The sequence below is a fragment of the Scatophagus argus genome, chromosome 12, assembly GCF_020382885.2.
Source record: "Scatophagus argus isolate fScaArg1 chromosome 12, fScaArg1.pri, whole genome shotgun sequence".
Taxonomy (NCBI): Eukaryota; Metazoa; Chordata; class Actinopteri; family Scatophagidae; genus Scatophagus; species Scatophagus argus.
In genome coordinates, this window is record NC_058504.1 from 15,211,361 (window position 1) to 15,238,288 (window position 26,928).

The 26,928-nt window shown below is 41.9% G+C and overlaps 5 protein-coding genes across 6 annotated transcripts; 3 read left to right on the plus strand and 2 right to left on the minus strand.

Moving 5' to 3' along the window:
• Positions 1 to 265: 265 nt before the first annotated feature.
• On the plus strand, positions 266 to 2,177 carry LOC124068128 (olfactory receptor 1E1-like). Its single transcript, XM_046406071.1, has 3 exons — positions 266 to 481; positions 595 to 696; positions 1,249 to 2,177. Exons 1-3 carry the CDS (start codon positions 266 to 268, stop codon positions 1,846 to 1,848), a joined length of 918 nt encoding a protein of 305 aa, XP_046262027.1. The 3' UTR covers positions 1,849 to 2,177.
• Positions 2,178 to 2,249: 72 nt separating this feature from the next.
• On the minus strand, positions 2,250 to 4,461 carry cetn2 (centrin, EF-hand protein, 2). The gene is made up of 6 exons (XM_046406073.1): positions 4,306 to 4,461; positions 4,094 to 4,172; positions 3,687 to 3,851; positions 3,450 to 3,578; positions 3,174 to 3,311; positions 2,250 to 3,050 (listed from the first exon to the last, which is right to left on the minus strand). The coding sequence occupies exons 2-6, from the start codon at positions 4,094 to 4,096 to the stop codon at positions 2,961 to 2,963; spliced, it is 525 nt and encodes a 174-aa protein (XP_046262029.1). The 5' UTR covers positions 4,097 to 4,172; positions 4,306 to 4,461; the 3' UTR covers positions 2,250 to 2,960.
• A 752-nt stretch (positions 4,462 to 5,213) lies between these two features.
• On the plus strand, positions 5,214 to 8,761 carry nsdhl (NAD(P) dependent steroid dehydrogenase-like). Its single transcript, XM_046406070.1, has 8 exons — positions 5,214 to 5,309; positions 5,424 to 5,507; positions 5,602 to 5,763; positions 6,107 to 6,253; positions 6,358 to 6,486; positions 6,719 to 6,861; positions 7,389 to 7,491; positions 7,656 to 8,761. The coding sequence occupies exons 2-8, from the start codon at positions 5,487 to 5,489 to the stop codon at positions 7,986 to 7,988; spliced, it is 1,038 nt and encodes a 345-aa protein (XP_046262026.1). The 5' UTR covers positions 5,214 to 5,309; positions 5,424 to 5,486; the 3' UTR covers positions 7,989 to 8,761.
• A 1,672-nt stretch (positions 8,762 to 10,433) lies between these two features.
• Positions 10,434 to 22,658, plus strand: znf185 (zinc finger protein 185 with LIM domain). 2 transcript variants are annotated; one of them, XM_046406067.1, is made up of 34 exons: positions 10,434 to 10,569; positions 11,464 to 11,513; positions 11,792 to 11,909; positions 12,011 to 12,118; positions 12,209 to 12,235; positions 12,389 to 12,445; positions 12,558 to 12,605; positions 12,699 to 12,770; positions 12,862 to 12,942; positions 13,120 to 13,182; positions 13,314 to 13,436; positions 13,521 to 13,970; positions 14,624 to 14,689; positions 14,803 to 14,874; positions 15,147 to 15,200; positions 15,421 to 15,495; positions 15,692 to 15,772; positions 16,064 to 16,123; positions 16,269 to 16,322; positions 16,551 to 16,610; positions 17,148 to 17,198; positions 17,306 to 17,350; positions 17,554 to 17,601; positions 18,077 to 18,142; positions 18,264 to 18,329; positions 18,457 to 18,519; positions 18,783 to 18,878; positions 19,171 to 19,218; positions 19,539 to 19,574; positions 20,182 to 20,250; positions 20,334 to 20,408; positions 20,524 to 20,565; positions 21,423 to 21,528; positions 22,088 to 22,658. In XM_046406067.1, exons 2-34 carry the CDS (start codon positions 11,504 to 11,506, stop codon positions 22,187 to 22,189), a joined length of 2,592 nt encoding a protein of 863 aa, XP_046262023.1. In that variant the 5' UTR covers positions 10,434 to 10,569; positions 11,464 to 11,503; the 3' UTR covers positions 22,190 to 22,658. The 2 variants fall into 2 exon arrangements, with proteins under 2 accessions (XP_046262023.1, XP_046262024.1); XM_046406068.1 differs by lacking the exon at positions 12,209 to 12,235.
• fut11 (fucosyltransferase 11 (alpha (1,3) fucosyltransferase)) lies at positions 22,413 to 26,256 on the minus strand. Its single transcript, XM_046406069.1, has 5 exons — positions 26,080 to 26,256; positions 25,433 to 25,771; positions 24,947 to 25,327; positions 23,716 to 24,338; positions 22,413 to 23,548 (listed from the first exon to the last, which is right to left on the minus strand). The coding sequence occupies exons 1-5, from the start codon at positions 26,080 to 26,082 to the stop codon at positions 23,398 to 23,400; spliced, it is 1,497 nt and encodes a 498-aa protein (XP_046262025.1). The 5' UTR covers positions 26,083 to 26,256; the 3' UTR covers positions 22,413 to 23,397.
• Between the last annotated feature and the right edge of the window lie 672 nt (positions 26,257 to 26,928).

The following is a 26,928-nucleotide window of genomic DNA, read 5'->3' on the forward strand; positions in this document are numbered from 1 at the left end:
TGGTGAAGCTGAGTAATTGGACAGCCTGTAATGCTGGCACATAACAGGTAGAATCATTTGCACTTCTCACCATGTGTCTACTGTGCTATGTCACGCTGGAATATTCAAGACAGAAGAGCAACTTTGAAATGTGAGGGTGAGTCTACTACATTTTTTTCCTCATTTGAAATGTGGTCAATGTAATTTTAGCTGGTTTTTAAACCACCCACATGCTAATGACTTGTCATTTTGTCTTACTGGGAAACAAGACTACCATCTTCATGTCATGGACATCAACTGCAATGTGACAACACTGGAGGCCCAGACACAGATTAACTCCACCATCTTCGACCTGGTTAAGACGGTCAGCATGTGTGTGAGCTGCACCTTGAACACCATCCTCAGTGTTCCTTTACTTCTGGTCATCACGCGAAGCCCGTCTCTCCTCCGACAAACTCGCTTCCTGCTCCTCACACACCTCCTCTTTTGTGACAACCTCGAGGTACTGAAAATCTACACTTTTTTAACTGTGGACAGATTGTCCAGTAAGCCTTTTCTTAATAAGTGAGAAAATCATCATCATCATCATCATCATCATCATCATCACCTTTTCAGCAGCTCATCAGCACAGTCAAAGCAGTTCTCTTAAGGTCCAGAGAAGGCATACCTGTGGCCCAGTGTCTGATCTTCTGTGCTGCCATCCAGGCCTGCCTGATGGTTTGTAAAATATTGTTTATAATTGTGTGATGTTTTACAGTAGACATTATTACTCATTTTTAGTACAGACTAATTGGTCATTGTGGTTGCTCCTCCTGTTCATATTGGCCAAGAAGAGTTCTGTTCCCAATGTGATTCTAATATACTGCAAGCAATGCGGACCAAATTCAACCCATTGTGTGCAAAAACTGAAGCTTTTGCATCCAAATTATAGAATTTGCTCCCCTCTTACTTGAAAGTATCTCTTCACCATTAACTCATTCAGTGTAAAAATGGACATGCACTGTCTTAAGGCTGACTTGAAATAAATCTCCAGTGTGCATAATGTCTGTGCAGAATATGTGTTCATTATTCAGGAGAGAGAAAAGCTAAGTTACAGAAGAGATAAGACTCGTTTTATCTGAAAGCCTCTTTGAAAACTCTGTGATCTACTCTCGACTGTCAGTCTGCCTGCTCTGACTCTCCTATAATCTAAAACTTTGTAACAGGTAGCAGCCAAAAGTGAGGGTTGCATGCATCTACTTCATGTATTCACTGTTTTTTTTTCTACAGGTGGACCTCTTTCTGAGCACCGCTATGGCTGTGGACCGTTTCGTAGCTGTCAAGTTTCCCCTGCGCTATGAATTCTTGATATGTCCTCAAAGGAAGAGAGCAGCTATTGCAGCCATATGGACATTATCAGTTGTGGTCATCAGTGTGTCTCTGTGCATCGACCTCAACACCATCCAGGTCAATTTTTCCCTTCCCCGTTGTCGACCTCTCATCATGACACCCTGCCTGTCTAGGACGTCCGCAGTGGTACTTTACTGCACCGTGGGAGCAGCTCTGCTGACGCCTCTCTGCTTCCTGACCATACTGGGATGCTTCTGCCTGCTTTGCTGGGACATGCGGGCAGGCCTGCTCTGCACCAAGAGAGCTGGCGTGACGCTGACCCTGCAGGTAGTTCAGACCATTCTTTTTTCCGTTCCTGTAGTCACAGACAGCTACTTGATCCCTGGCTACCTGCACAGCGATGCTCTTGATATAGCAACCACAATCACCTACAACCTGGGGGTGTCACTCGTCCCCCTGGTCTATGGCTACCGCTCACGGGAGCTGCAGCACAGGATACGCCAAGCTGCACACAGGAACAAAGAGAACAACCAAAGTTAGTCATTAAGTGTGACAAACATTCGCTTGAGCCGGTCTTATTTAATCAACTGCAAAAACAGCTGCGCAGCCTGAATGACAGGAGCTGTTTCCACCTGTTCCCCAGAGCAGACTTCCCACATTTATTACATCACGCTTTGAATTTACTTGATTGTTCGAAACTCTTTGAGGATTGGTTGGACAACTGAATCAATATGCTGCGGTAAGGCGAGAGCATCATCCTGTATTCCATTTGCTTTTCAGAGGAAAACGATATGTGTTTTGTTAGCAGCGGTCGAATCAAATCAAGCGTTTATAGTGAGAAAAGAAATCAGAGATAAAAAAAAGCATAGTCAAGCTGTTCAAACACTGATAACTGCTGGACACGTGTGTGTTTAAAATAATGACAAATAAAAGACATGAAAAACTGCTTCGATATATTTAATTTGTACCTTAAACACTTATATACTGTATATCTACTCATTACCATCACTGTGTATTATACAAAACATTCAAGAATATAGAGGGATAAACACTCACTGCTACAAAAAAAACAAACAAAACAAAAGCCATCAATCATATTTTAAAGAGGATGGGAAGATGTGCAGGTCAGAGAGGTTGGGCAGCTTCCCTGAGGCACAGGCACAAATCCACAGGTTGCACTGAGGTGAGACAGCACTCCAACCAGCGTACAAGAGCCAAGACAGGAAACACTGGAGTTACCAGTATAAACCCAACAATCTAAACACGAATGAGGCTTTACGCATACACCGACTGTATTATAAATCAAAGCACTGGAATGTACTGTGTTTGTCACCATGTCGACGTAGGCACTGAGAATAAGTTATGTATCACCGATATTATCAGTGTATTTTTCATAAAAGTATGCAGCATTCCAAGCAAGAGCATTTTCTGTTTTTGGCAAATGTTGACCAGACTTTGTGCAGTGTTAAAACTATTTCCTGTCAAGGATATATGCAACAATTAAAACCTCATCTTCAGTGAAAATATATGGCACGAAACAACAATTAGGATTCTGAGAATTTTTGAGATAGAAGTAGACACGTGAGCAGCATTACATTTAATACCAGCGCTGGTCCCGTCGGCATCACCAACCACGACGTCATGCACGTCCTTCAGTACAGACAGGTTTTCTTCATTATACGCAGAAACTCCTGCTGGTTCACTTCTCCGTCTCCGTCCCTGTCTGCTTCATCTATCATCTCCTGCACAAACACAACAGAGGAGGAGGTTTAAAATGGAGGAGGCGCTCATGAGCATATGACATGTGCTGACACTGACACATTCATGGATCTGAATATTGTTTATACGACAATTGCGCGCTTCACCTGCAGCTCTTCGTCTGTGAGGTTCTCTCCCAGCTCTTTGGCTACTCTCTTCAGGTTCTTGAATGAGATTTTGCCCGTCTCATCATCATCGAACAGACGGAAAGCCTTCAGGATCTCCTCTTTGGAGTCCTTCTCAGCCTCAAATCAGAGGAGAGCGAAAGTAGTTTTAGAGCAAATTGCCATTCTGGGGGAGGTAAAACTTCATAAAGTCAAAGAAATGTGGCCACTCTAATGAATTAAAAGACAGCTGTAGTAGCATAGTTAACAGGTGTCTACCATTTTCTGTGTCATGACCACCAGGAAGTCAGCGAAGGAGATTTTTCCTGTGCCATCCTTGTCCACTTCACCAATCATCTTCTTGATCTCCTCCTTCTTCGGTTCAAAGCCCAGTGCTCGCATCGCAACCTGACACAATGTGAGATGGAGATGGAGGTGGAGAAGCACAAATGCAAAACTGCCACCCCACCCAACCCCCACTCATGTTGATTGCAATCGGTGTTTGAATGCGTTTACCTTGAGCTCTTTAACATCAATGTATCCAGACCCATCTGTGTCAAACAGCTCAAAGGCCTCCCTGATCTCTTGCTTCTGCTCCTCGGTCAGCTCTGGTTTGGGGGTTGTCTTCTTGCGAGGAGGTGGCACAGGACCCTGCAGGGACGGTCTCTTGGCAGTGGTTGCCTGGTGAGGACACAGGAGAGGAAGCGGAGGGGGGATGTTAATGGTAGCAGACACAAGAGCAGTATCAGCTGTAGGGTTACATGAGAGTCAGAGAGGCTTCTGGGAGAAAACTGGCAATTCTCCAGACCCACAAAAACCAAATAGCTGTTGTTAAGAACAAGAAATGTCAATTTCCTTCACATGTGGCTCAAATCAAAACCCACTAGCATACATTTAGGATATAATAAAACATTTTCACTCACCATCAGTTGCTGTAGGGGTTTATTTGATTGACAAAAAGGAAATGCAGATCAATGTTTTCCTGTGAGGTATAAAGCCTCCCTATCATTTAAGGAGGAGGAGGAGGAAGAGGAGGAGATAATGAAATGGGTTATACTTTTACGGTCCAAATACACTGAACGTGAAATATGTTCTTATTCGTAAGAACCGTTCATTTATTTCGGAGTAACAGTACCTTAAATGTGCACAAAATGAATGTTAACTAGCTAACGGCATGCCCAGGTTTTGCTGCTCATCCGCTGCTGTCATGGAGCCCGTACGTTTGTTTTGCTCACTTTTTGTGCAGCCAATTGTTTTATATCCTGTGGGCACCGAGGAACTAAACGATGAGTCAGACGGGCACAAAGGGGTGTTGAAATCAAACGCACCAGTCGGGCAAAACGACGATTGGTTGCTGAGGGTCACGGGACGAAAGACGCGTTCAGAAAATTCAGAGATGCAGAGACGGAAGTTAAGGTTCCTACGGTGATATAAAATGCTGCAATGAGGCATGGAAGATGAGAAAAGCCCTGTGTGTTATTTGGACCAAAAATATATCATATTATAAAATATATATGGTGCATAAAGTCGAGTTGCCTCAAAACACCCTGTAGTGTCGGCAGACCTCAGATTTGCGCTTCTTCTAATAGAAAAGGTGATAAAAACAGATAAAATAAGACATTGGGGAACAGCTAGTGATAGTCATAAAAAGGGTAAAAACGATAATAAAGTAAGAACTATTTGCACCACTGTATTAGTCATAAATCAACTGATATTTGGCAGTTATATGTGCACTGGTTTAGTCTGTTTATGTATTTTTTCCTTTGTTTTTTCTTCATAATATGCATAGAAAAACAAATAGATACTAAACAAACGCCAGAGTATGAGACAGACTAGCTAGAAAAAAATATTTATACTGTTAATAAAATAGGAATTCATTCAAGTTTCTCACTGGCTCTCTGGATTCAGGGTCTGAAATATATTAGGGGGCGTGGTCTTTGAGTTAGGAGGCGGATAGAATCATTTGATGATCTCTGATTGGTGTAAATTGTGGCGTTCTTTGACGTAGTCCGCACACCATTGGCTGTGATCAAAAGTCACCTTTAGGCTGAGTTTCGGCTCGACCAATTACAGAGCACTTCTCACTCAGCTGATTCAGATTCAGTTCTGGGTTCCTGCTCCCTTTAGTTGCATGCACCGGTAAGTGCTGAAGTGCATTGTGTTTCTGATGTTAAAACTTGTCTCATTTGTGCCTGGTGAATTATAGGATTAAGAGCAGGTGAATTATAGAATTAAGAGCAGTTTTCCTTACAGTTTCACCTCGCCTGTTCCACGTGCTGAGTGCTGATCTCACCTGTTGGCTACTTCTCACTCATTATGGCCACGCGCGTTCGACCGGTGAGTCGAAACGTTTTTAAACATGCAAATATGCTTTAACCTTTTATGATGCTGGTGCTATTTAATTGTTTGAAACGTGTTAATTATCGTGCAGAGTGGTAAACGGTGTGCGGTCATCGGGGGGTCTGGTTTCCTGGGCAGGCACTTGGTGGAGAAGTTGTTGGAGAGAGGCTACTCCGTTTCTGTGTTCGACATCCGTCAGAGCTACGAGCTGCCCGGTGTCACCTTCCACCAGGGAGATCTCTGCGACAAACAGGTGAGAGGAAAGAGAGAAAAGGGGGCGAGGGGGACTTGAAACTTGACTGTTGAGGGACTAAACTCAAACCAAAAGCAGTCAAATCTCAGTGTTAAAGTCTCGTTAATTTTCTGGAAAAATATAAAGTAAAGTCAGTCACAGTGACATGTTGGTCTTGAATGTTTAATGATTTAAAAAAAAAGAAAATTATAAAGGCCTGGAATGCCTGCAGCTGACTTACAGTTTGCCAGTAATCACTTGAGACTACAGCCTCAAACTTGGAGGAAATATCTGGCCTGGACCACTGACTCTTCTGATGCAAGTGTCCAACAAGGTGTGAAGTGCCTGTCACGTTCTGCCTCAGGCTCTGCTGCCTGCTCTGAAGGACGTGTCCCTGGTCTTCCACTGCGCCTCCCCAGCCCCCGCCAGCGATGACCGTGAGCTGTTTGAGAGGGTCAATATTCAGGGCACACGCACTGTCATTCAGGCATGCATCGAGGCTGGAGTACAGGTGAGATGGCTTTTCTCTTCTTTATACCCAAGGTTTACCATTGAAAGATGAAAGATGCCATTGAAGTGGTTTAACTTTTTCTTTTTTTTTTTAAATTTTGCCAGAAACTGGTCCTGACAAGCAGTGCCAGCGTGGTGTTTGAAGGGAGAGACATTAAGAACGGCAGAGAGGATCTACCCTACGCGAAGAGGCCCATCGATTATTACACAGAAACCAAGATTGAGCAAGAAAAGGTGGGAAAGTGATATTTTCATTTTGAGTTGGTCCCACCAGCATTGGCCAGTAGTCGGCACTCTTGCCTCAAAATGAGATTGACTGGTTTATTTCTTAGTGATATTTTTTTTGTGATTTTTAATGTATCAGTGATAGTTTGTGGAATTTCATATTTCGCATTTTATCTTAACTTTCATCAGCGTTTGTTTCAGTAGGCTGAGTTGAAAATTTTCTTCCGCCTTTGTGTTTTAGTTGGTCCTCAAGGCTTGTGACAAGGACAAGGGTTTCCTCACTGTTGCCATCCGGCCTCATGGCATCTTTGGCCCTCGGGACCCACAGCTGGTTCCTATTCTGGTGGACACAGCTCGCAGGGGCAAGATGAAGTTCATTATAGGGTGGGTTCAAAGGGCGTAATGATTGATGGATTGTGCTGATGACTAGAGGTAGATCGAACGGCTCTTTTTTCAGCAGTCATCACTGTGAAATAGTTAAATATACAAATATACGTGACTTATTGAGGTTCATGTATAGGAAGGGAAGTCAGTGCATTTAATCAAAATAAGAACAACAATGAAAGGACTCATTTTTGCTTCCTAAATATAAACATTCAGCGTGATTAAACTGGTATGAGGTGAAATCTTACTCTTACTAACTTCTTTGACCAGAATACACTTTTAAAATCATCATAATATTTGTATTTGTGTTCTTACACTGTAGTGGAAAATACAAGATTCTGAAATTTTTATTATCTCTATAACCTACTCACCCGCTCACTTTGTTGCAGAGTTGTGACTCAGTGTAGAGACTGCTGTAGCACCAGTGTGCTGAATGATTAAGCGCTTTAATTCTTGTTTTTTTGTTTTTTTTTTTAATGCTTATTCACATGTTTCTTTATTCCATTCTCTGTCTCTGTTTTATCCAGGGATGGGACCAATCTGGTGGATTTTACCTTTGTGGAGAATGTAGTTCACGGCCACATCCTGGCTGCTGAGCGCCTGAGGCCGGACTCCCCCACATGTGGAAAAGTAAGTGAGAATAAAATCAAATGTAGAGCCAACCTTCTGGTATTCCTTCTTTAAAAAAAATCTGTCAATTATGCGCCTTTGTTTTTAGAGTTTTGTCTTTGTGTATGCAAACTGAATTTCAGGTTAATATGTCTTAAATCTTCTATCTTCTGCTTCTCTTTCAGCCATACCACATCACCAATGATGAGCCAGTTAGATTCTGGGACTTCATGTCTGAGGTGCTGGTGGGTCTGGGATATGCTGCCCCCCGTTACCACCTCCCCTACACTCTTGTGTATGGACTGGCCCTGCTCCTCTGGCTGCTGGCCCTGATTCTGCGCCCTCTGGTGTCATTTAAACCCACATTTACACCAATGAGAGTTGCCCTGGCCGGAACCCACCACTACTACAGCTGTGAGCGTGCCAAGCACGACCTGGACTACAAACCGGTAGTCAGTCTGAAGGAGGGAATAGCACGCACAGTTCAGAGCTACCCTCATCTCAGACAAGGTGCATGAGCGTTGAGACACCCGTGGGCTCAGGTCAGGGATCAGGTCGCACTGACTGGACAATTCAAAATGAGGGAACAGGTAGTTTATTCAGACCCCACAATGTGTCGCATTAACTTTGTGTGCCTTTTCAGTGTTAATGTACAATTTTCACCAGAGGATGGCAGTAGATGGTCATGTTTTTTCTCGACATGCTGCAGTCTGATATTACTAAGGTAACTGGTAAATATTAAATGCTCTTAAATATTAAGGGCTTTAAATAATATTATGTTGATCTGACACTGTAAACTACAAAGATGCACAAATATTCTTGTTCCATTTTCATGTGTTTTTACTGTGTGCTGTGCTGTACACACATTGAGGTGCTGCTGTTTATCTAAAAAGGCCTTAAAATATTCCACTGAAAGGTGATTCTCCTGATGCTACGTGCATGAAAATAATTCAGTGATGTTAGGCAGGCCTTTGCACTTAAAATTGCTGCCTTACTCTGTTGTAAAAGTGTACATGCTTATATTAATGCTGAGACAGTTTTTGCTCTTAATGTCCCTCCTTTACATACTGACCATAAACAGTCCTAATGTGACCCCAATGCAACAAATGGGGGACAAATCCGCAGTCTTAGTTATACACAGAAATGCATTTCAAACTTCAGCCAAAGCTAATATGAGACTTTAGGAGTGTGGGATCAACAAATCAATCAGCAGCCTCCAAACTTATTGTGTTTTCTGGTGCAATGTTCTCTTTGTGTGACTGGCAGAATAAAGAAGAAATTGAGCACTAAAGACAGTGAAACTTTAAAAGATATCTGCTTTATATGACTAAATCAGGCTGCTTAAAGGTCATAGTGGCCCCACAGAATGAGAATTAAAATTAGTTGCATTAGGAAGGGAGGACTGGAGGAATGAATACAGCTATCAGTTATTATTTCACTGTACATATGGGCATGTGAGCATTGCTTGAAGACACATTACACTAAGTGCTCTCATTCTTTGAGATGCTCAGTAGTAATTCACACACATTTTTCAAACACACTTAGTGCTGTCACTCTGCCACTGGAATATCTTTGGTATTTGATATCATGTGTTTCTCAGAGTCAGGCATTCTGCTATAGTGCTATTCAAGGGCGGTGATGGAATACAATAATGGGATCGGTCACTAAAATGCATCATGAGCTACATTCCTGCTAATGAAAGGCTTATAAAAAGTTATAAAACTACCAAACCTACAGAAACCACAGTTCCTCGCTATCATTGTTTACATTATACATGTATTAATTAGCTGTTAATTCGATTACTTAGATGTTTTCCTAATTGACGTAAAGAATTTTTGTCATTCCATGTCTTGGTGTGGTGAAGACAATGTGGGAGTTAAGTTCAGATACTTTGCATTCTCATTTTATTTCTGCGTCAGCACCCTAATGATTCACTGCTGGAGTCAGCGCCATTGAGCAAGGCTGTCCAACTGGTTTCTTGTTTAAGAGGAAGAGACAGAGATATCAAGTAGATAATAGACTTGAACGTTTACACTTTCCAGGGTGCTCACTGGAGTGAAACTCTCACACTTGCTAATTTCCCTTTCCTCCCTCCCTCTCACTCTCTCACATGTTGTGAAATCTAGTTATACCCTTCTGTGATTTGCAAAGGTTTTGTAAATGAATGCACAACAAGTGTGACATGGGTTGTTGTATAGAAACAGAGGTTGGCTGTGCTCCATGTGGTGTTTTCAAAGATTGTATATTGTGGCCAGTTGTTCAGACTGAAGAAATTGTTGGAACAATTGCTGGAGCACAGGTTTATCATTTCTTTTGTCTTTCACCGTTTCAAACATGGACACAACATTGAGCAAACCCTTAGGTTAAACTGATTGATAAATGACTTTAAGCAGACTATGGAACAAATCTGACCCTTAGAGTTTTGTTTGCGTAAAAACATGTGAAGCTACTCAAACCTTTTATTTCAAATATAAAATTATAATTGAGTACATTCTATTTTTATGTCAAGATCAGCTTTTGCATTGTTTCTGTTGATGTGTGGACCACTGTGCCAGTTTGTTACTTCAGATCAGCTGTGTGTTTTGTTGTTCTTGATCTCATTTTAATGATGTCTGTGCTTCCTGGGTTTTCCTACCCAGTGAGCATGAGAGCAGCGTTCCCACAGGAGATACTGCTGCGAGCTGCTTCATTTGTGAATGCTGTGCTGTGCAAGCTTGTTGCCGCCCTCTTCCCTTTGCCTCGCTCGTTCTCAGAATTGATTGTCAACCGCCTGTACAACAGGTATGTGCTTGCTTGATTCCCATGAACAAAGCACAGATGTAGTAAACAAAAATTAGTTCTTAGCAACCTCCATTACACACACACACACACACACACACACACACCACACACTAAAGACAAATGCACTGCTCCACCCCACGTCTACCTCCCATGACTGGCTGGGCTTGTTGGCACTCACGCCCGTACCTGTTCTCTAGCACAGCGACCGAGACACCTGTCAAACAGAAAGACTTCCCCTCTGCTTGCAGCAGCCACACTCAGAGGGACATTTTTGGCTGAGCTGGGTGGACGTTGTTCTGGTGGATATAGTGAAAGCAGGTAGGTTCTCTGGCTGGCAGGTGTGTTATTTACACAGTTGTTTAGCAAATTACCTGGATAGATTGTGTATTTAGGGCTTCAGTAATCAGTAGCTTTAAGAAGAGGGATTGTAAAAGTAATCAATCATGCTCCAAAAATAGCTAAAAGTGCTAAATGGTTATTGTCAGTGTTGGTCCTTTCACTTGTCTGGGTGTTTCCCTGTCACGATTGCTTGTGCATCGTGCTTCTTGCCCGCCCAAAATGCTATTCCTCTTCATCAATCATTTATCTTGTTTGGACTGAAGTGTTAAACCCTGGATAAATATGCTTTCTGAGCCCTTGGTGTATTTGTTCTGTCACCAATATTGAGGACAATGTCCTCATGAGATACTGTGGTGTCGTGCTGTAGAGGAAGTTGAAGTTTCACAGCTCCAGGAGTTCTACAACTTATATTTGCATTCTGAATTTGACAGGACTCCATCAGTTTGCATAAGCTGTGGTGTGTGCCTACTTTCAGATAAGGGAACACTCGCCAGTTTTTCATTCGCATTTTCCCTTTGTGTTTCAGCTCACTGGGGAAATGGGTTTGTCTCTGGGCAGTTGGTTTTTGACCAAGAATAACTGTCACATAAATCTTTCAATGCTTGAATATTTTGTACTCAGACTCAAAGGATTAAATAGTATGTGTGTTTCCATTCATATTAATGCAACAGCAGTATTTTTCTTTTTCTTTGGAAAGTGGTAGGACAGGATCATCCACATGTCTAAAGGATGACACTGAGGAATTCTTTACAGAGCACATGTTTCTCATAGTGTGGGAACAACCATTTTGGAAACAACTGTGCCATAAAAAAAAATCTGCAAATGGCTTTTAACACATTCCCTGTCTTGGTGTGGTCCCAATATATTTTTCAGGTGGCTTTAAAGGAAACAAAGAGGAACCTCCAAAATAAACATGTCAACAGGTGAGCACTGACTGATCTGTTCTGACTGTGAGATGACGTGTTTCCTCCAGCAAGTGCAGAGGGCGTGTCCCTGTGCCAGTCTAATGACTGGAAATTCTGAACTTCTGTCATTGCCCCGATTTAACGCAAAATACAAGTGGCTGATTATGCGGCCCAAATGGGACTGAATGTCACGCATGCCATCGAGCAGATGCTGATTAAGATGTCATTATGATGCAGCCCTACAGTGTATCTCAGATGGTGTGTGGGTATGTGACATGCATGTGTTTGTATCTCAGAGGGGGACAAAGCAGCTGTGTTTCGTACCACCAAAGTGCGCACTAAGATCAAGGGAGACAGCAGCTGGTTGCAGCGCCACAGTGAACCTCAGGCGGCGACCAAAGAAGAAAAACCATGGTAAGCCACATGTGGAAATATGCTCCTGTCCGTATTATATATCCATATATTATATCGCTCACTTGAATGGTCAGAAAACAAGTTTCCTTGCATCCCTGCAGGATAGCAGAGGTAAGGGCCTACCGTGTGAACGGAGCCCCTGTGGACACCAGTCCAGTGACATCACCGACAAAATCCACGTCGCTACCCAATAAGTCTGACAGTGAAAGGTAAACACAGGTTCCTAATTTTGTAGAGTTATCTACTGAGCACTTGGAAAACACAGCTGTGCTGATAACGAGTCTCTGTTTTGAGTTTAGAGCTCCAACATCAGGATACCTGATCAGGTAAGGCCCGCCCTTACGCGTGCACATGCAGTATATCATTTGAAAGTGACTCAAAAGCAGAAGTGGGGATATCTGAGCACTGAACAATGGCTATTGTGTGGTTACATTGAAGAAAAAAATATTTACTCATATTTTTGTTTTTTTTTCTTTCAGAGGCGTTTTCACTAAACTAGACGATTCTGCTTCATCCTCAACTTCTAACGGCTTTAGGTAAGAGTTTCTCTTAGTTCCCTGAGAGGAACTAAGAGTTTGACTAGAAATGCACTTTCTCCTCTCTAGTTACTGCTAATAATCTGTATTGTTTGTTTGTTTGTTTTTATAGTGGAACAACACAATTAATCAAAAAACCTTCGGAGAGCTATAAGAAAATGTGAGCTCGCACAAATCACATACCCAGTTAACAGCTGCCAGCTAAGTGAGAGTGTATTTTCATGCTGTGTATGTGTGTGTTTCTGTTCCTCAGAGCCCCCTACACTCTGAGGTCCACTTCAGATAACCAGGAGGATGAGCTTAGCAAAGAGGAGCAGGAGAAACGGTGAGACTCTCCTCACACAAACACCATCCAATTTGAAGTCACACGCTCAGATCAGAGCGTTGCACTGACATCATAATGATTCATTTCGCAGGACGGAGGCAGCCAGCAGTGTTCTGAAGAAATCTGCAGTCAGGCAACGGTCTTATGTGCTTTCTGCTGCGAAGAAATTCGAGTATGTATCTTAAATCTGTGGTAATGCTAATCTGGACACTCAGCATGGTTCTGGAATTCTTTATTCATCATAGAAATGAGAAAATTTACTACACACTGAGAAAATCATTCACATGTGATTACAAATGTTGAGCATTTATGGAGGCAGTTATGAAAGCTGTGTTTTGAAAAACCTCAGGTCTAAAGAAGAAGCACCTGACACCTCGTTGGACCAAAGCAGTTTATCATTTGTGGCTAAAAGGTAAATGCCCCCTTTCCTATCTCTGAAAGAAGAAGAAGAAGAAAAAAAAAAAAGCCCTTTGAGTTAATGTATGTGATCAAATGTCGCTTTGCTATTTGTGTGTGCACGTGCACTTGGCTACAAATATGCAGGGTGGAAATTACTGATGATGATGAGAATGCTGAGAATCCAGCACCTACCAGCACTCCACCGCCATCTCCGGTTGTCCCCGTCGCATCTGTTGTCTCTGCACCTGAGCCCAAACCACAGAATATGTGAGTCTTGTGCCGTGTTTTGACTTTGAGTGCGACAAGTGAGTCTTGTTCTTCCATTTCATTCACTGTCTTTGTGGTTTACAGAGTCGACAACAGCGTTAAGACAGCTGTTAATGTCACCGTTAATGAATCTGTGGAGGAGGAGGAGGAGGAGGAGGAGGAGGAGGAGAAGCCGAAGCCTTCTCCGGAGCCTATGAGAGAAGAACCCTCTCCAGTGTCCACTACAGAAACAGACCCATTTGAACACATGAAACCAGGGTGCACTAAGGTGGCCACTCCTCTCCCTGAACTCATCCCTGAGTGTGTTCTAGCAGTCTGCACAGTGCCAGAACCTGAGGACTCAGATGTTTCTGGGAAAGTTGACGCACCTCTGATCGAACTCGCCCCAGCGTTGCCAACCCCATTATCACCTACTACAGTATCCCCTGCTCCAGATTCAACCGTCCCAGAATCACCTGCACCAGTGTCTGCTGAAACCGAGATCACAGTGAAGACTGAGCCAGAACCAGAACCAGAACTGTATCCAAAGCCAAGGTAAGATTTTGGCCAGCTAATATGAGTGCTGGCACAGTTTAAGCAGCACAGTATCAGTAACTATGTACGTTTACTCAGGCAGCATATTTAAATGCAGGTTCGAGCTGCTTCTACTTCACTACAATCCAGGGAAAATAGAGTTTGTTTCCCCCACTGTATCTGTTTCACAGCCTCTGTTACTAGTAAGTAAGATATTACTCACAAAAAAGGTCAGCTATATAAAACATTGAGCATTGTTATAGATGAAACTGCAAAACATTTTAGAAGTAGCTGAAATTTTCTCTACCTCGACCAGCGACAACGATAAAATGCTATGCAATGCACACAGTGATGCATAAGTGAACACTCGGTTTAGTTTAATATATAGAAATGTAACACTAACAGGGGGCACGCAAACTATATTTTTCTTCAGTAAAATCTGAATACAGGACTTGTAATTTATTCTGTATGCAGACGTTGATACTTTTATTTCAGTTAAGGATATGAAAATTTCCACTGCATAGTGTAACATATTAATGAGTTTCAAAGCTTTAAATGCGCTTTCAAGTGGTTTTCTTTGTGTATTTCTGTGGTGTGTTTGCTCTCATTTCTTTCACGTGTGATTGAAAGCTTCCCTGGAATGCCCTGTGGTTATTCTTCACCTGTTTTAACAGCTCCAGTGTTGACACGCTCACCGCCTTGTCAGATACTCTCATTTCTTTCGACACAAGTTCAACCAGGTACTGCAAAAAGAGAAAGATGAAAGCAGCAGAGATCAATATTTTCCAAAAATATTGGGAAATCCAACCTCAGCAGCACGTCATCTGATAATTAGAGTTTATTTCCTCTCCAGCTTTAAGGATGATGAGCCAGCGCTGCCAGAGGAAGAGGAAGGCTCAGCGGACAGCTGCACCACAGAGAATGGGTATAAAACCAACAACTTCCTCATTCATGTCGTAGCAGGTTTGGTAGGAGAACAGATAATGCCCAACTGCCACTGTGTTCACTTCAGACTAATCAAAATAAAACAAAATAACAAAATAACCCACATCTCAATTTCAGGTGCCTAAAACCCCCCCACACAAGACTGTGTCCCAGATTAGTCTTGATTAAATGTGGTAAATTGTAATGCAGAGATAAGTGTGTATGTGCCAAAGCAGGTGCACTGATGTATATTTTTTCTCTTACTGTCTGCAGTGTTGAAGAGGAGCCAGTTCCGGTGACAGACGATCTCCTGGCTCTCAGTGATGGGTTTGTCAAAAACACATTCTTAATTTTTGTGCAAATTATCTTCATTGTAGATCATTTCCGAATATCACCCACAAGGTGGCACTGTTGGACTTCTAATTATCTCCCTACTCCTCTACCTCAAATGGCCTGTTCTTGCTCTGAAATCTCAAGTGAATCCTAAATCCCCCTTTGTTCATCACCTTCTCCACTTCCTCTTCCTCCCTTCCTTCTGCCTCCGCAGTCCAGAGACGTCAGCAGAGCCTGTTCCCCCCAGTCCAGGACGCTGGAGCCAGGATCTGCTTAGTGGTCTAGACAGGTATGGGAACAGCTCTTTTCCACCCAAGCCCCAAATGCAGAGTTATGCGAAGAATTATCCTTTCATCAGTAGAAAATCAATAGCTCCCTTGTCAGTAGCAAGCAAGAGGCATTACCTTAACTTACCTTGCTCGAGTTGAGCGCACAGTTTTAAACTCTGTTCTGCGTTTGTCTTTTTATTTTTGTGATGTCTGTAGTGAGTCAGACCCAGCAAAGACCAGTGGCACCCTGGATCTCTTGGCTAATGATGTCATCCCAACCAACACAGAGGAGGGCAGGTGAGAAGGAGACAGACCTGATGGCCTCTGCTCCCCATCCCATCTCCTTATGTGCCACAGATGCAGATTTTTAATAAATTCCATTTGCATCAAATTTGATCCATAAATCAGGATTCCTCTACAGGACTCCCCCCCGCCGCCTTGCGTCAGATAGGAACAAAGTTGCACATTCCTAAAGCAACTGAGAAATACTTTGAAACAGAAAGCCGTGTCTTATCTGCAGCGCTACTGGAAATAGAAAAGAATGTTCTGTGCTGATTAGTATTGGGACTTTTGTTTTGTCTCTCTCAGCCTCAGCATGCAGCAAGAGGAGGAGAAACAGACAGATGAGACGTCCAAAGAAATGCACAGGTAGAGGAAGATGACAGGCTGCTCTTAAACAATTATCTGTCTATGCACAGATGCTCCTGCTCAGAAATGCATTCTATTCAGATATGCCATGTAAGGATTTCTACTAACTCTGTCTGCAACCGTGCTGTGTCTCTCTGCCCGCCAGCTCCACAGAGACAGTCACTACATACACCAATACTGTGATCAGTACTGACAAAAGGTATGAGAACACAGAGAGAGAGAGGGAGAGAAAGTCAGTGCTGTACTATATTGAGATGGTTTTCATGCTTGTTAAATTGTTCAGGGGGTTTCAAGCTTTTCAAAAGCGCTGGCATTGTAAATAGTGTATGAGAAAAACCACACTAACCTTTACTTGCCTTCTTTTCTCTTCCCATCATGCAATTCATCTGCACCGTGCTCCTTGCTTTCCCTGCTGTCTGGCGTGCAGCGAGGAGGACAATGCAGATCCCAGGAGCTCACGTGTGACAACCACAGTGACTGAATCAAGGTATACATCTTAGTGCTTTAAGATGTATGTGCAGATGTGTATACAGCTGTGTTTAAAATATAGTTTACTCTGCTGACAACAGGTGAATGAGGATATTGTTTGCTTAAAAAATGGGATTCATTTGATCATTAGATTCTCATTTCATTTCGGTAGTCAAATTAAATGTAATGCGACTGATGAAAATGTTTTTTTAGGAAAGATTTAATTGTTGGGAAAGTATCGGAAAACAGATTTAACAGCATTAATGATCTGTTTAGTTTTAGTAATTGGTATCGACTGGAATCGGGGTTCGTTTTAGGTGAAGAAAACATGAGATAGACTGATCTTGCAATTCAGCAGCACAACAGTCTTTCCATTTGTCAAACACATCAGATTGTGATTTTGATTGAGTTTGGCCCTGGGTTCCTTTGTGTTTCTGTTTACCATTCAAACTGCATTAAATCTTTCCATTATGAGTCAATGTGATCAGAATTCCTCCGACACAAGATGGGCCATGCTGACAATTGAGAGTGAAATCAGTGTGAAATTGTTTTTCAGCTCGACTGATCCGTTTGATCCATATCCGATAGGGACCACATCCCCTAACAGGTAATCATATTGGTTTGGAGCTGGGACTGTTTTCCAGCCAGCCAGATAGCATCTCGGCATGCATAATGCAGCAGTTTCTGATTATGAGCCATCTTTCTTTATTGCAGCTCCTCTGACCTGCTCCTGCCCATCTCAGATATTTCCATCAACAGGTATGGAGATGATAATTCAATTTTTTCCCTTTTTCCTATGTTGTAACCAGTAGCTGTAGCCCTGATACTACCATGATCATAATTACTACAACTGCTTCAATTTGTTGATTATTGCAGTAATTATTAATTGTTATCAACTGCTATTATAGCAGACATGATGAGCACAGTGGCTACATCTTATTGATTTATTTTTTTTTATTCAGTGCATCACCTACTTCCACAGAGACCAAAGATTCTAACCCAGAAACCAAGTAAGTTGTGCTCATCTAAAACCTGCAAACAAACAGACGGTGAAGTGATGTAGGGCTGAACAATTATTTTCATCACTAGTTTGTTTGATGTTTTGATTTATTTAAGAGTCAAAAATGCCAAAGTGACTTATCCAGATTGGTCAGAATACCCAAATATATTCAGTATTTTTGCTCGATAAATTATATATTCACCGGCAAATTTAGGTTACTAATCATCTCAGTTAGAGATAATTCAGTCAATCTCAATCATCTATCTGAACTAATCTAACTAAAGCTAAGCCGCTCAGTACCAGTTTCTTTACATTTAGTGTGACAGTGCCTGTTCACCTGTAGTTTATTTGAAGTATGTTGTTACTTTATTAGAGTTGACAGCCAAACTGCAGACATTGTGGTTCAGTCTGTGCATCCCATTTTTCTTCAGTCCTAATGAGCCCCCCCCCCCCGCCCCTTTGTTGTGTGTGCGTTTGTTCGACAGCATGAGCAGTAATGCATTGGAATCCCTTGCAGATGATGTCATCCCAATCAACACTGACACCACGAGGTATTAAACTGAGTGCTCTGAATGTATGAGTGAGGGGAAAGGAAGTGGACACATTACCTTTGTTTGATATGCTTGATGTGTCATAACTTTTACATTTACCCCCCCCCCCCCCCGATCTCAGCACTCAGCGGTCATGGGCACACACATGGGAGACCAGCACACCTCAGCAGGCCGACACAGAAGAGAGGTGATGACACGCTTTGATTCTTCACTTACACTTCCACACAACTCGACCCACTCTGTTTCATTCATCTACACGCAGCCGTCCCTGTCCATTATGTGCTAAAAGCCTTTCAATGTATGTCCCCTCTCAGCCAAGAAGCTGAACCAGAAGGCCAAGATGAAGATCAAAAGATGCTGGTCATGTTTGAGAGAAAGTAAGTCATTTTACTTATATGTGCTCCTTTTATCTCCACAACATCCTTCCCTTTCACTGCGGTGAAGTAACTGGGCTTTTGCAGCATCTACTCATTGAGCCAGAAAACATTGTGCACTGGTGCTGGTAAAATAGGTCAGATATGTATTTGTTACAACCTTTCCACATGACTGAAATCCCCTGCCAGGCATTTTTTTTTAAACAATATACAGAGTGTGAATTTGTCATCCTTTAATACTACAATGTCATGTCTCTGTGCTCAAGGTCCACTGAGAATGACTCCCCATGGGACAGGTGGACATCACCCATTGTCTACACTATAACTACTGAAGAGGATGAAGATGAGGAGGAGGATGAAAGGTATCTCCACCATGGCTGGGCCCATTAAATTCACATTAAACAACTTTATTTTTCACCGTTTTAGCGGGATGTGATTATAGCGCCTTCAAATTCAGTGTCTGTCAACCATTTAATTGAAACTAAGCTAAACACAAACTGAAACTTTCCCTTCGCTCAGTCTGAGAATAATTAACATCTTCTCAGCTTGTTACTTCATTGCTGTCACTTCTTTACCTGCACTGGCAGACTTTCATTATTATGATATCATTAGAATTTAAATATTATTAATGAAGGAACGTCCTCTGTTTTGTAGTCCCGAGGAAGCAGAGACGGAGACGGTCGCAATCATCACGACTATCAGGTTGGGGAGAAACATTTGAAATTTGACATAAAACAGACATCTCATGATCAAAAACTGGGGAGATCAGAAGGAACCGAGTATGAAAGCAGAGTAGATGATGCATACAATTGCAATGCACGGGTGGAGGGAAATGTTGCTGCATGGTAGTAAACAGACCACACCTGGTCAATAAACCCCAACCCCTTTGAAGCTGTGAGTCACAAAAATCAGTTTCATACTCTTATAAAAACCGCAGAATTTGTGTAGACTGGAAACCATCCAGGTTATTGACCGCTTCAGCCTAAAGTAAAAGTCGGATACCTCTTTTCTTTACCTTCCAGAGAGACACAGAGCGAGCCAGAGCCTACTACGGATCGGTAAGTTTATTTTCTTGTTTGTGTCATAATGCAAGAATACTTTCTCCACAGTGTTGTTTTTCACTGTTTGGTCTGTTGATTTTCTCCTCTTGAATCCTTATAAATTTTGAGCAAGGATGTGACACTGCATGGAAATGAAATCTACCTGTTATTCAATGAGTGGAAAAATTAAATGCAAACAACTGAATATTTTGGTTACCTAAGAGATAGGTAAGAGATTTAGACTAAAACCTGTGGGAATGCAGCTGTATCCACTTAATACTACAGTCTGGATCTGCAGCAACTCCTGTATGATACAGGAAGACTCTTGACTCAAGTCTATTGCTGAAGTTAAATGACAAGATCTGCTCTCCCATTGTCTTTCAATTTGCCCTCATTTCCTTCCCTGTAATTATCAGTCCCCAGATGTCAAATTAATGATGTGTATTTGAGATGCCCTTTTGTCAAACCACAGCCCGTTAAACAGCATGCCATTAACCAGCGATGGCAGAAAATGATTATCTCCTGAGTTACATTTGACAGATGCAGAGTCCTTCTGTATAACCCGTCGCACTGCTGTCGTCGGTGAGTGAAAGATGAGACTAACGCTGCTACACTCTTTCTCCAGTTATGAAACCAATTCCAAAACCGTGACAGAAGACCAGCTTGTTCAAACACCAGAACTTGAGGCCAAAAAGTGAGTGATTTTAAAAACATTTAAAGTGACAGATAATATTTTACCTTTGCGTATCAACTGACTCTTTCCCACCTCTGCTTAAGGGGGTTTGTGTATGTGAAGGAATATGTCAATGCAACAGAGATGTCCTTGCATAATGCCAGAGACACAATCGATGGGTAGGTCTAATACAAACTTAACACAATCAATAACAATTATTGTTGATTTAAAAAATACAACTGAATAAACATTCCTCCACTACCCTCATGATGAATGCTTATGTTTTTTCCACAGTGGGCCAGATTATTTGACATCCAGCCCCTCCACTTACTCCAGGTACTGTACAGTTCACTAAAGCTGAATTACACAAGCCATAAACCTGAGTCGTTTCTCCCCTGACACTACAGCTCTTTATATGTCTCGCTCTTCAAATTTCAACTGCTTTCACCCCTTACACATCTGACAGCACATTATTGACATTATTGCAACTACATTTATCTGATTCTATCTGACATTTTCACTACTTTGACTAATACTTCAAATCCAAGGTCTCAGATCCGCAATAAAAACTTTTTCAGCTCTTCTACATTCTACAACTTCTGCTGTTTGTACACAATCTGCTTTTAGTGTTGGATGAACTGTTTGCTTACAGTTCAGCACTTCAACACTTATCTGTCATCTCACACACTTGAACTGTCACCAGTTTCTTTCAGGACTTTCAGTGTTTTTCTTATCCACTTCAACTTCTTTCAGTAATTCAACTATTTCTAATGTTTCAAGCGCAAATTTTCACCAGCCAGGACATGTACATTTTCTCCAGGTTCTGTAGTGGGTCAGATTATTTGACATCAGACTCTGTCAGGTATTTACAGCAGCTTCAGCACTTACTCCTGATAACAACACAATTCCCTAAACCTGTTTTAAACAAGCTATAAGCCAGAGCCCTTTCTCCCCTGCCTTGTTATCTCCAGCTCTGGTGAAACTAGATATGTGTAAGCAGTAGGGTTGAAATTCCACCAAGCCTGCTCATTAGGAGGCTGAACGGGGACATCAAAGGATTATTTACGCTTACTAAGTTCTCACACACAAGACAGAAAGGGTCACAGGTTATTTCTTGAGACAGAGCTGCACTTGCACGAGAGCTGCTTGAGTCAGTGGCCAAACTAACTTGTTGCAATCGTTACTCTCCCCAGTGGCTCACTGTCATCCACCTGTACATACTGCGGACAGCTGGTGGGCAATGATGCCAAGATCTCCATTGAGCACCTTAATATCAACTGCCACCCTGACTGCTTCAAGGTAATTCTGCTCAGATACACTTCTGCTCAGGATACAGTCTGGCATTTCTTTGGACTGTAAAATTGGTATGAGGGTGGTATGCACACTTATTCTTTTTGAATGCAGGTACTTGTTTCCTGTGTATTTATTCTTTTTGAATGCACATCCTTCCCTAATCCTTGCATGCTTTGCACCCTCTATATCCTGTTTGCTGCTGTAATACTGTAATTTCCCAGTTATGGGACTAATAAAGGATTATCTTATATTATGAGACTTCTAACTCTTACCACAACAGCCAGTAATTGTATTTCCCAAAATATCATTACTTTAATAGTTATAACAATATTTTCCTTAGTTCCTAAAAAGTTCTTATTAGTCTTCAACTGTAAATTACATTTGGCTCTTGCATATTGTCAGTCCATGAATCAAACATTTAACCACTTAAATGTTTTCGAAGCTACACCAGTCCTGTATACCATCTATCATGGAGCAATGAATTAGTAAGAGACAAGAACAGAAACACTGCTCTTCGTGGTATTTTCTCGTACATTTTCTAATAACATTCTCACAATTTTTGCAGTGTGACGTGTGTAGTAAGCCAATGGGAGATCTTCTTGACAGTATGTTCCTACATGGTGGGAAAGTCAACTGCGAGAGCTGCTACTCCAGAGCCTTTGAGTGATTCCTGGAGCTCTTTAACAGCCTCTTGCCCTCATACTGTTCCCTTCACGTTCGTCTGCATATAAAGTGAGACCTGGCAATTTACAAAGTTTGGATTGTGTTTGGTTCAAAGGCATGATGTGCTTTACGTTGATAAAGGAGACTTATTGCAGTGTACAAAATAATGACTTGATTTTTACATAAGGTTAAATTTCTAATTTCTCAAAGTTGTTATACAAGCTTGAGTTGTTTTTTTTTTTTTTTTCTTGGTGGTGAACGCTTTATCTGCCTCCATAAACTATGAAGGACATGTCTGTACAGCAACTGAACAGACTAATGCTGGCAAGTGGGGTACAATATTATAATTTAGTGACAGTAGTTGTGCAAGAAACTTACTTTATTACAAAAAGTTCTTTTGCTCTACTAGGTACAAAATAGTGTGTTCACATGTATAATGCTTTAAGAAAATAAAATGATTTATATAATCCTGACTGTCTTGTCTCCTGTTTTAGAAAAAGATGATAAAAAAAAGAGAAATCATTGCACATAAACATGAACTTATTATCATGTCTTGAACAGAAACGTATTTGCTACAGAGATTCATTAGACGAGCTGTTCCTGAGAACTACTTTGCAGATGCAGTGGTGATTTTAAATTTTCTCCACTTCTTGAAATATTTTCCTTGCATAGTCACTTAAAACACGTATGTACATAAAGGTGTGCTAATAGCCATCGGCTACCCAGTGAGTAACTGTAAAGAGGCTAATGCACTTCACTGGCTACTGCCTTGATGGTCTTCACAAACAGTTAGGCAGAACTCACCTGGTGCAGAGGACAAGTCTTTGGCTCTGCCGCAATTCAGTGAAACTCTGCCGCTTATAAGAATGTGCCTCTGTGGAACAACCGCATGCATGCATGATAATGTTAACAATGCAGGGTGGACTAAGGGCATGGATGGGACCTCAGTTAAACTAATAAAAAGACTGAAAATATTAGCATATACTACTAAGCGAGGGATAAAAGACAGAAATATCATGTCAGCTGAGTGCAATAAAAAAAATCTCTTATACCATAACTATATTGTTCACAAGGGTAAAGACATTTTGGCTCTGGTACAAGACTATGAGAGATTTCTGCTTCTTTCCCTCATTTAAATAGCAGGGTTGCACAATATGGGACACCCCTGAAATCCTGGACGCGCTCCATCCTGTGTTTGTTTCAAGGCCTGCGTCAGTGTTTTCCTCTGGCTCTGCTCACAGCAATGTTTTGGATGTGCTTCCACAGCAGCGAAGGGTCTGACTCGTTATGTCTTATCAGAGACTCCAGCCCCTCTGCTTGGTCCAGGCTCTGCCAGTAATCCGGAGGCCATGTTTGCAACCATCTGCGGACAGATATACAAACCGATTAGGCTCATCATAGAGGATGTTTTAATTAGACCATTAAAATAGACTCATTTCTCTCCCTTTAGGACATTGTTATTCACATTAATGCACAGAAAGTGGAACAATTTCACACCCAAACACAGCAAATGATTAAAGACAAACTCACCCATCATCTGCTGGTAAGTCTTGGACATGTCCATACCCCGGGCTGGGCAAGGGGCAACCCATGTGAGAGTTGTTGGCCATTTTAGGCTGAGGAGGTTGGTTCTTCTTAGGAGCTTTCCTATACGCCCGTTCTGCTGCCAGTCGCTCATTCTCCTTGTCACACACGTAACATTCAAATCCATTTAGGTAGTTGGGCTTACTCATGTCATTAACCCCCCACTCACGGGTCTCCAGAGCCTCCAGCAAACGAGCGTTAGTAATGCGTTTGGGATTCTTGAACTCTAAATATTTTGCATATTCATCATCGTTACCATCAAGATGTTTGAGGAATTCACCGAGAGCTTTTGGCGAAGGGAAATTATCTATGATGATTACAGAGTGGTCGTTGGGCATCCAGTCTGCCACCACAGGAGAGCCTCGATATACAGGCACACAGCCCTGATGGAGAGGCCGCCACAGCTTCTCCGTCATGTAATCTGGACACAGGCCGTTCTCCAACGCCAGGTGAAACTTGTATCGCGCAACAAAATTCATAAAGTTGTGATCTTCGCCGGTAGCTGTGGCCGTGTCCTCCAGATATTCAGGTAAAGGTTTGTTGTTCAAGCATTTTCCATAAGAGTCCACCTACAGAGGGAAAAATTATGTGTGAGAAAGCAGGGTTTGGGAGAAGATTATTAATGTGACACTAATATATCATTCCCCAAAGGGAATTCTAAAATATCATATTAGGCGCTATATTTCTAAAACATTTACAGGGGTGTTACTGCAGTTGCATGCTTGAAGATGAATGATTCTGACTTACTAAGCTGTACAAGTGGAACTGAGAAAGATTCTGGGCAGAGATTTTCCATACATATGAACTAATTGACATTTATTGGCTACGGTAAGATTCAGAATGGGGGTTTGGACTACTCAAAATGGTTTTTGGCACTGAATAGAAATTTGTCATGCCATTCGTGCAGTACAGGCACAGAGGCAAAACAAGTAGAGGATGATATCAAAATAAATAACAAATAACACATAAACAAATCACACGCCTCCCTAAATCTGCAAAACTTGCTTCTGTTTATATTACAGCAATGCAACAGCATGAGGACGATGGAACTGTAAATTATAATAATTGGAAAAGTGGACCTAATTAAGCATATATCCTGTATATAAGTGTCTATTCTCCCCTGGTGTGAATCTTGGTTTAAAGAAAATGGTTCTGAAAGAACATTTCTGTACTGTACCTGAATGTACTTCATGAGCTCCTGGACATATCTGTTTCTGTCTGACGGTACATCGCAGTGAGACTGCATGTAGAGCACAGGAGCCAGGCCCTCCCTCCTCAGCTGGTTCTTTTCCTCCAGGGACACAGCCACGGGCATCAGCAAGTAGTCCAGAGAAGGCAGCCACTGCAGGGTCAGAGGATAGTCTGACTCTCTGCGAAATGTGGCAGTATAGTTGAATAGCCTGATCCCCGGTCCATGGGAGAGGACGTAGTTATTCATGGGTGACTCTTCATGGAACAGTGCCCAGGTCTGGTGGCGAAGACGAGGGAGCGGCGCCTCATATGCCCTGAAGTCTGTTCCATAAAAGATGATGGATGCTGTCCGTTTGTACAACTGGACCTTTCAAGATCAAGCTTCATATTAGTGGCAGAACAACCTCAGATGATAATCATTATTAATGTGAGCATTCCCTCTGCCTAAGCCAAGGTTAAATATCTCTGGTACCTTGCGGTTGCTTGTGACCAGGCACGAGGACGTGGCACAGTCAATGCGTTCAGTGTCACCAGGAAAATGTGGGAACAGTCCTCCACTCCACCAGAGGAGAATTGGCAGCTCCTTGTTGCTGCGGGGGTCACTGTTGCCAGGTCCTCTGTATGAGGTGATGGAGGCAAACTCCATCTCTGACAGAGCACTCTGGGGCTGAAATGCTCCTCGGTCCACTGCCTCCAAGGCCTCCAGGGAAAGTTGCTCGTCTGGAAAGGAGGCAAAGGAGACCCAGACCCAGCACAGGACACCAGACAGCCCCAGACATAGACAGGGCACCAGCCGGCCCCTACCTGCCATCTGCAAGGTTGAAAAGATCAGGGAACACATTTCCGAGGCTTTCATTACTCGGATACAAATAGATCATCATTCAAATAGACAAACAAAACAACTCTCTCATCTTTCTGATCCAGGTGGACTTCCTCGGTCACGCAGATTAAGTTACGCCCTGTTTTGGTGCCCATAACTCAAATGAAAGTGTTATGGATGCATCTATTTTTCTTCCTCACAACTAACTTTGTTTAACAAACAACTGACTAACGTTTCAATCATACGTGTCAGTGATTTCTGAGCATGCATTAATGCGAAACGTCTACAATTTTTCCTACCATTTTCACTGCAGCGAAAACATGAAGGGGCGTCTTTCTTAATTCTTCAAACCACAAACATAAGAGCTATTCTCCGCACAAGCTGGTTCAGATGATAAAATGCTGTCTGTTGACAATAAACGCTGCGGAGCAGTTGCATTAACAACAGCTGGATTCTTCTTCTACGTTTCATTTTGGGGGTCACAAACGAAGTCACAACGCACAACGCCACCTTCAGCCCTGGAGTGTAACTTGCTATTACATGTTTGAGGCAAATTCAACTCTAAATAATTCTGTCGCAAAATATTCCAAAAACATTTTACTAGAATACAGTATAATGTATGTAATGAGTATACATAAAAAACAACGTAAAGAATCCTAGAAAAAAAATCAAAATGATTCAAAACAGCGTTGAAATATAGTCTCACACACAAACAAAAGCAGTCTTGTACATTTATACTACAGTAGCAGAAAATGTAAAAAGACTGATATTCCTTAATTTTTTTTCTAATGGTTTCAAATGAATTGCAGTTTTATAAAATAATCATTTCAGAATCACAGTTTCACTTTACAGATTTTTTTCTTTTTTTGTATGTGTATCAGTGGATATCATGCAGTTTTAAGAGCAAAATGCACTTCAAGCACCAGAGATAAATTACTTGTTTTGAGCCTCTGTGAATATGTGTTTTCTTTGACTATTTGTTATGTGGTTTGTTGAATTGTATATAATATGCATGCATGTATTATGCAGTCCATGTATCTGTTGTACGTGTATTTTTACTTTTACTTGAAAAATTAAAGTTAAATTAAAGGGTTGAACGAATTAAATGAGTTATCCCACATTATTACATATTTTATTATTCGAGTGTT